Source organism: Silurus aristotelis, assembly GCF_946808225.1.
Source record: "Silurus aristotelis genome assembly, chromosome: 6".
Lineage (NCBI taxonomy): Eukaryota > Metazoa > Chordata > Actinopteri > Siluriformes > Siluridae > Silurus > Silurus aristotelis.
The window spans coordinates 31292108-31301169 of record NC_139579.1 but is presented as its reverse complement, the minus strand read 5'-3'; the positions used below and the strand labels follow the sequence as shown (position 1 = coordinate 31301169).

The 9062-nt window shown below is 43.6% G+C and overlaps 1 protein-coding gene across 2 annotated transcripts; it reads right to left on the bottom strand.

Annotated features, from left to right (window-relative positions):
• Positions 1 to 985: 985 nt before the first annotated feature.
• Positions 986 to 9060, bottom strand: mtfr1l (mitochondrial fission regulator 1-like). Of its 2 annotated transcripts, XM_083544875.1 has the most exons (9): positions 8966 to 9060; positions 7829 to 8015; positions 7155 to 7286; positions 6674 to 6781; positions 6247 to 6356; positions 4499 to 4710; positions 4046 to 4403; positions 3793 to 3946; positions 986 to 3676 (listed from the first exon to the last, which is right to left on the bottom strand). In XM_083544875.1, the coding sequence occupies exons 3-8, from the start codon at positions 7167 to 7169 to the stop codon at positions 3838 to 3840; spliced, it is 912 nt and encodes a 303-aa protein (XP_083401001.1). In that variant the 5' UTR covers positions 7170 to 7286; positions 7829 to 8015; positions 8966 to 9060; the 3' UTR covers positions 986 to 3676; positions 3793 to 3837. The 2 variants fall into 2 exon arrangements, with proteins under 2 accessions (XP_083401001.1, XP_083401002.1); XM_083544876.1 differs by lacking the exons at positions 7829 to 8015; positions 8966 to 9060 and adding an exon at positions 7452 to 7619.
• Between the last annotated feature and the right edge of the window lie 2 nt (positions 9061 to 9062).

Here is a 9062-nt window from a genome sequence, read left to right as displayed (position 1 = left end):
CCCCCCCCCCCCCCCCTGCCCATGCCTTGCCCACTGTTCTGCTGGATTGTATGTGATCTCTGAATGTGTTCATCTAGTTTGTATTATATTATTTATCATTGGTCTAAAGGGCTCCAGAGTGGACGTGGATTCAGTGTTGAAAATGAGGATGAGGTTTCCTTTGGTGTCTAGTTCCTCTCAAGGTTTCTTCCTCATGTAATGTCAGGGAGGTTTTCCTTCACCATGGGCTCGATCATTAGATTAGATTTGAATAGAATAGCCTTTATTTGTCACATATACATTACAGCACAGTAAAATTTGTTCTTCGCATAGCCCAGCTTGTTTAGAAGCTGGGGTCAGAGCGCAGGGTCGGCCATGATATGGCGCCCCTGGAGAACAGAGGGTTAAGGGCCTTGCTCAAGGGGCCCAAAGTAGCAGCTTTGGCGAGACCGGGGCTTGAACCCACAACCTTTCGATCATTAACCCAGCACCTTAACCACTGAGCTACCACTCCCACATTAGGGCTAAACATACAATTATAAGGAAAACATTCCAACTTTATACCCTCTTTATCTCTGTAAAGCTGATTGAGAACTTAGTATTGCCCAATTGTATTGAAGAGGACATGATGTTCATCTGGAGCTTCATCGTGCGTCACGGGTTCAGATTCTGTATTGAAGGAACATTTTAGTTTGGTTTATGTTGTTGTAGGTCTTATTGTCCTGAATAACTACATTTAAGAAATCCAGCTTATTAGAGCTCAAGAATCTGAATCGGGTCCTCAATAGGCGCTGCCACCTTGTGGTCTGTAGATGCAACTGCAATCGATTTATTGATTTTTATTCTTAATGCGTTCATTTATGCACTGATTTATCCTCGGTATTCAGTGTTTGCCAGTGAGATTCCCAGTGTAGCTTGCGTTTCTCGTGGCTGAGGTTGGGATACACCTCTGTGATGAGATGCCGGTCCATGTGCAGACCTCCACACGAAGAGAAAATCGGATGCATTTCAAACGTTATCCTTTTTTATTTTCTCATGTACATACAATATACAGGTAGCACTCTCATATTGGGAAAAAAAAACCAATTCACAACACACGGACGTCCCTCTCGAACAACACTCGCGATCGAGATCTCAAACAGGAAGTAATAAAACATGCCTGATCTCTCAGTATAGTTCAAACAGTCACATATCATATCATCATCATCATCATCATCACATTTTCCAATACAAATGAAACACCAGGACTTGGTGAGCATGGTACACAAAGCGGTTTTCTACAGATTACAAACATCTCGCCGTTTTCAGAAAGATTATGAGCAACACAGATATTGAAGCATGCGTCCCAAACTATTTAACAGGAAGCGGAGAATTTAATAAAAATAAGCAAATTTTTTTCCACATTACACCCGAAAATATTGTTGGAAAATTCTACTATTGTTTTCAGCCCCTTTCCTTTACATCTGTAGAGGAAAAGGGATCCGGTCAGTATTCGCAAACATACTCAGAGGTGAGGTACAGTCCATTTTAGGACTTGATATTATATGAATATCATTAAATGAACTCCCCGTCACTGGGACGAGCAGCGAGGGGAGCTGTCCATGCTGAACTCATTCCTGTTAAACTATAGACTTCAGTAAGCGCTGAAAATGTTGGCACCTTTAATGTCTTCAAGTATTGTGACTAGAAAGAAAGAGTTATGTTGGGTGTGCAAAAAAACTAAACCAAAACAAAAAGCGGGATCACGTGAAGCAGAAGTCCCAGTTTTGTGCGAAACAGAACAATCCTTTCATACATAAAGAGAACGAAAGAAACCACAAACAAACTTCTATTCATGCAGATTATACACAAATCATATACACTATATGCACAAATGTATTGGGACCCCGGACTTTCCCAGCTGTATGTGGTTCACACAAAGTTGGAGGTACACATTTGTATAGGATGAAATTCTCCCTTCACTAGAACAAGGAGACCCAAAATCCACCTCCATGAAGATCTGCTTTCCATGGAATTGGGGTGAAAGATCTCCTGCTATAGAGCGCTAATGAACACCGTTGCGGCTGAAATGGATCTCTGTAAATCTCCACAGAATATAGAGGAACAGCTTCCCAGAGTTGAGAAGAGTGGAGCTTATTTTAAGATGTTCGTGTCCACAAACTTTCGGCCATATAGTGTGGGCACTCTCATCTTGTTTTTAGCCGATGTGCATAATTTTGTTATTTGCATCTTAGTCATTTTGCGTACGTTTTTTATATAACGTACATAATTTATTTCCATGTCTATTTATTTATTTATCTGGACGTATACGGTCAATTTGTATACGTTTTTGTTTGTTTGTTTGTTTTTTTTAAACCTTATTCAAGTTTCACTGTGCGGATGTTTATAAAGGCCGACTGAAACGTTAAGCCACGCCCACAAAACGCCATGAAAGAACGAAATCTTCCAATAACGCAGCTCGGCTAACGTGGCGATCTTCGGCTACGGCAGACGTGAACGCTAACGCTTTCTGCTTTTATTGGGAGTGTCTTATTTTGTCTGAGATACGAGTCGAAGGCGGTCGATGAAAGGCCCTTTGTAGTCTTTGAAAACACGCAAAAATAAACAAGGCATATACGCGACGTACACCAATGCGCGTTAGTGGAAATGAATGGATTTTCTCTGCTAACGCCGTGTTTCTTGTGTAAACGCTCCTGCGAAAGATTTACGAAATAAACAAAGTTGTTCTTATAAAATACAGAACTTTCCTCACAGGCAGCAACGAGTAGCTACTAGTAACACACACACAAACACACACCTCATCTCGACATCAAATCTCTAAATATTTTGGGATTTCAGTGTCCATCATGTGTGTGTTTATTTTGTGTTGATGTAGTTATTAGTCAGTTTAAAGCCACAGCTTCAGTGTAACTAAACGAGTGTGTAGTGAAGCACATTGTGTATCTTTTGGCTAAATGTTCACAATCTATTGCGTTTTTGTACTGGATGCTGAAAATCACACGCTTGCAGCAAACGGCGCTGTTTAGTTTAACAGCATTATTTCTACATTAACATCTGCAGAAAAATTCAAAATAAAAATCCTGAAAACTAAATAACGAGTAACTCCGTGTCAGGTATCACTGACCGTAGACATAAAAGTGAAGCTTAGTATTCTGTTGTCTGTTCATCTGAAAATACGGGACTTTCGGAAGATTTTCCTGTTTTTGTAAAGTGAAAATAATAATAATAATTATAATAATAATAATAATAATAATAATCTGTAACCAGGCCAGTCATCCAAATGATTCAAGTATGTATATTGCTGGGTTTTGTAACAATAAATAAACGAGTGTGAGGAAAAGTGGACAGTGGAGAAACTAGATGTGAGAGAGAGAGAGAGAGAGAGAGAGAGAGAGAGAGAGAGAGAGAGAGAGAGAGAGAGAGATACAAGAATGAAGAGAGAAATAGATACAGAGAAAAGGAGAGTAAGAGGGATACAGGAAAGTGTGTGTGTGTGTGTGTGTGTGTGTGTGTGTGTGTGTGTGGTAATGAGACAGAGAGATGGATAGTTAGAGCTAGATAGAGAACATTTTTTGCACACAGCTTCTCTATTCCAACGTGACTGTACTCATTGAGGGAGGGGAAATGGGCGGGGCTTAACTTGGCATCAGTGGGTTGCTGATGGCATTTCCATGGCAAGCGGTTATTAGGCACAGACCTGCAAAAACACACACACACTCTCCATCATACTGAGAAAGACGAGGACAAAAACTAATTTCATACTTGAGACAAATTTCAAAAGATGTGTCTGATCACACACGTGTATGTTCTTACGTGCAGGTGTGTGCGTGTGTACAGAGACGATGGAGAAAAGGCAGATCACTTCATAATAACGTCTTCATCCCGCAGAGTGAACTTCTTCCTCAGAGCTTCAGAGATCAGGGACGCGGAGTCTTCTTCTCTCAGTGACGTACAGCCACGGGAATATCTACACACACACGCACACACGCACAAAAAGACAAAAGTGAGAAAAATAACAGAAAGGACAGATGGACAGAGAGGCAGACAGACGGATGTTTCCTCTCACCTGTCTTTGCTCATCTTCATGCGGTTCATGTCCTTCAGGATGTCCTTGACGTCGGCGAAGCTGGTGGACTTGGACAGAGACACTGTGTCCTCTTCCGCCTCCCGGAAGTCCATTGTGGGCCGGTCGAGTTCGAAGGTCGCTGACGCCGTCATGCAGACGGGGGGCACGGGGTCGGGCGCTAGCTCAGGGAGTTCAGACTCGTCGTCCTCCTCGTCCTCCTCCTCCACTTCGGTGACATCGCTGATGACGAAGGAGGCGGAGGGGAGGGGGTGGTACGCCGCAGTCTCGAACGGAGCCATGGAGAAGCCGACGGAGGTGTCGTCTGGAGACAGGAGGTCCGGGGTGATGGGGTTGGAGTCTGGAAACGAGGGGACGGTATCTGGTTTAAAACCACTCTGCAGATGACTGAATTCCTGTGTGTGTGTGTGTGGGTGTGTGTGTGAGAGCGTGTACCGGTCTCTCCTGCGACGATCTTGGCGATTTGTGAGCGGAGGCGACTCAGTTCGTCCTGCAGAGCGGTGGCGCGGTTTAGTGCGGTGATCCCCGGCTTTCTCAGACCCTCCATGCGTTTCCCTTCACGCCTGAAATTAGGCACTGATGAGTTCCTGTGCAGGACCATGAGGGGCGTCGGCCTCCACTCCTGACGAAAGGGGCGTGTGTCACTTCTGACCAATCAGAGAACAGAGAACTGTTTTATTATTAAGTAATGCAGCTCTCTGTGATTATATCTGTGTCTATAGATATCTTAAATCACCTGTCCAGATCTCTCATGCAAACACACACACACACACACACACACACGCACAGACTCACAGAGACACACGTGCATAGACAGACGCACACACGGTGACAGACGCATGGAGACACACACACACACACAGAGACACACACACACACACACACAGAGACACACACACACACACACAGAGACACACACACACACACAGAGACAGAGACACACACACAGAGACAGAGACACACACACAGAGACAGAGACACACACACAGAGACAGAGACACACACACAGAGACAGAGACACACACACAGACACACAGAGACAGAGACACACACACACAGACGCACGCACACACAGAGAGACGCACGCACACACAGAGAGACGCACGCACACACAGAGAGAGACACGCACACACAGAGAGAGACACGCACACACAGAGAGAGACACGCACACACAGAGAGAGACACGCACACACAGAGAGAGACACGCACACACAGAGAGAGACACGCACACACAGAGAGAGACACGCACACACAGAGAGAGACACGCACACACAGAGAGAGACACGCACACACAGAGAGAGACACGCACACACAGAGAGAGACACGCACACACAGAGAGAGACACACACACACAGAGAGAGACACACACACACAGAGAGAGACACACACACACAGAGAGAGACACACACACACAGAGAGAGACACACACACACAGAGAGAGACACACACACACAGAGAGAGACACACACACACAGAGAGAGACACACACACACAGAGAGAGACACACACACACAGAGAGAGACACACACACACAGAGAGAGACACACACACACAGAGAGAGACACACACACACACAGAGAGAGACACACACACACACAGAGAGAGACACACACACACACAGAGAGAGACACACACACACACAGAGAGAGACACACACACACACAGAGAGAGACACACACACACACAGAGAGACACACACACACACACAGAGAGACACACACACACACACAGAGAGACACACACACACAGAGAGAGACACACACACACAGAGAGAGACACACACACACAGAGAGAGACACACACACACAGAGAGAGACACACACACACAGAGAGAGACACACACACACAGAGAGAGACACACACACACAGAGAGAGACACACACACACACAGAGAGACACACACACACACAGAGAGACACACACACACACAGAGAGACACACACACACACAGAGAGACACACACACACACAGAGAGACACACACACACACAGAGAGAGACACACACACACAGAGAGAGACACACACACAGAGAGAGACACACACACACAGAGAGAGACACACACAGAGAGAGAGAGACACACACACACAGAGAGAGACACACACAGAGAGAGAGAGACACACACACACACAGAGAGAGACACACACACACACAGAGAGAGACACACACAGAGAGACACACACACCTGACTCTGGCGTAAGTCTCCTCTTCATCAGAAGCGATCCAGGCGATGTCGGCCAGCGTGGGCACCAGGGGGCCATCTGTGTGTCGCAGTGGGGTCAAACCTGGCAACTCCTAAACACACACACACACACACACACACACACATAAGAATAAGAGAGTGGCATAAAAATATAACAGGGGGAAAAAAACTAAAAATTAAAAATCAAAGATAGAAAAAAAGGTGGAAAAAAGAAAGAAATAGATAGATAGAAAAGAACACTGAAAATGGCAGAATTGAAAATAAGAACAAAAGAAAGAAAGAAAACAGAAAAGAAGGAGAGAAGTCCATTAGACCTTCACATTGTTTTCCTCAGTCACTTCACATCATGAGGTTTCCCCCGAGTGTGTGCGTGTTTGTTATTGCTCACGTGTGTGTGTGTGTGCGTTACCTGGAAACAGGCCCGGGGGCAGGGTCTCAGGGGCAGCGTAGAGCCGATTCTCCTCACCACACTGCGAGTCGCCCCGTGAGGTTTGTTCTGCCAAATGGGAATCACCTCCTGCGCACACACACACACACACACACACACACACACACACACACACGCACACACACACACACACACACACACACACTTAACACCTTTGTACTCATCACACAATCATCCCCCTCACACACAACTTTGGAAATGTGCTGGAAGATCCTAGATCCACATGAACACATTTTGGTTTGAGACACGCCCACCACAAACTGCCATGTATGAATAAACATACTATTAGACGAGACACAATATTTCATTTGAGACTTACAAGGATGAGACATGAGTGATCTGGGATTGAGAGCAGATCCCTGGGTGATGAAGTGAGGGTGTGATATGAGACACAAACAAGAGACAGGGGGCAAAAAAAAAAATATGAAAGAGGGGACTTTACCGCTCCAGCGTCCATGATCTCAGAAGCAGGTAAAGGACAGTAGGACAGTAGGCTGATGGTCCGGTATTACAGGGGGCCGGAGGACATGATGTCCACAAGGCTTCAGTCCACTTTGTTCAAATTAGCAAACATCTGAAAGTCCAGGAACCCAAGATGCACATGGAGAGGGAAGAAAGAAGACACGTGAGGACACCAGGACCAAATATATCAAACAAAAAACATGATTTAGACATTTTAAAGTCGCAGAACAGCAATATTGCCCTCATTCACACCAATAATCACAAAAAAAGTCTATACCAGCTAGCAAACAAACCGACAGTTCAAAATCCACAACTTTGATTAATTTTCAATGCAAAAGAATTAAAATGAAATAAATCCGTCACTTCTTCCACAATCCGAGCTTACAGGATCTCAGTAAACTTGCACTGAGATCTTATAACCTTGCAAATATACACAGCGCCATATACATGGACTCGATCCGGAATCCCCCTCTGTTCACTTCGTAGGCGCACTAATCCCGTCGTCGACGACTTCTAATCGAGCACTCTTATTGCGACAACGTGGCAATTTGGAACACAGCCGTCAGGTTTGTTTAATAGAGACCTGAAAAGCCGCTACAGCGTTTTATTTTTAATATAAATATTATTATATATTAATAAACGCGTAAAACGAACCTTTCATGGTCATGGAAAAGCCGTTTTTTTTTGCACTTTCGGTTTTATTTCCAAACAACACGGAGAAAGAAAATCTACTGCCTTGGTAACAAAGCTAGCCGGGCTAGCATCGCGAAGAAGCCGAATGTAGTGTACACAGGCCGCTTTGTGATTGGTTCCCGGTGGCGTCTCGGCGTCCAATCAAATCCTATATCATATACAAAAATAAAACTTTAATCGGATGGTCAGAGAGCGCAGTAGTCAGCTCACAAACCGCATCTTTAACAAACCGAACAAGAACAAATACATTTGTGTGGATTTAATAGCTGTTTTTATTATTATTATTATTATTCCACAATAAATTGATTTGGTCACAGGTATATACACTTTTTTAAGAAAAGCTGAACATCTTGCAAGTCATGATTATTTATATTGCGCTTTTCACAACAAACATTGTCTCAAAGCAGCTTTACAGATTTTAACAGTGAAGGTGAATGGTGTGTATTTATCTCTGATGAGCAGCCATGGCGACTGTGGCAAGGAAAAACTCCCTTAGATGGTATGAGGAAGAAACCTTGAGAGGAACCAGACTCAAAAGGGGAACCTCTTTCTCATTTGGGTGACGTCAAGAGTTGGATCATAAATCTTTCAACAATACAGAACACTGGAGAGTGAGAACTTACATGAGCATTGGAGTGTGTGATTATGATTAATGTCCTTTATACAGTCATATGTGGTTATAAAACTAGAAGCTACTAAGCAACTCATAAAAAAGCTCAACATTTACGATCATCACAAATCCAACACCAGCTTCTCCATGTATGTTTATATGTTTAGATTTATACATATATTCAAGTATATATTGTTTTATTTTCAGATTGCACAATTGCTACTATTTGCACTTCGATAGATAGATAGATAGATAGATAGATAGATAGATAGATAGATAGATAGATAGATAGATAGATAGATAGATAGATAGATAGATAGATAGATAGATAGATAGATAGAAATCCTACGTCGCGGTTTGATTACGTCACCAGTTAACCCAAGACAAACGCGGAAGCACAATAACCCGTGATGTGATTTTATTATTCTCTCCGAATTCGGCTTCACATACTCTTTTATTTTCAAAATAAATCGAATTAATATTCTTACCTACGAATGTATGTGATGCTTTAGATATTAAACAAAATAATAAAAAATAGTTAGAACTAGTGTTATGGGGAAGAAACGGGGATCAGATAGATCTGGG

What these genes read in the sequence shown, in the direction of transcription:
- mtfr1l (XM_083544875.1), bottom strand. An exon ending in GCCCCCGGGCCTGTTTCCAG is followed by an intron (nt 6,357 to 6,673) that starts GTAACGCACACA and finishes GTGTGTGTTTAG; the next exon opens with GAGTTGCCAGGTTTGACCCC. An exon ending in GAGACTTACGCCAGAGTCAG is followed by an intron (nt 4,711 to 6,246) that starts GTGTGTGTGTCT and finishes CTGATTGGTCAG; the next exon opens with AAGTGACACACGCCCCTTTC.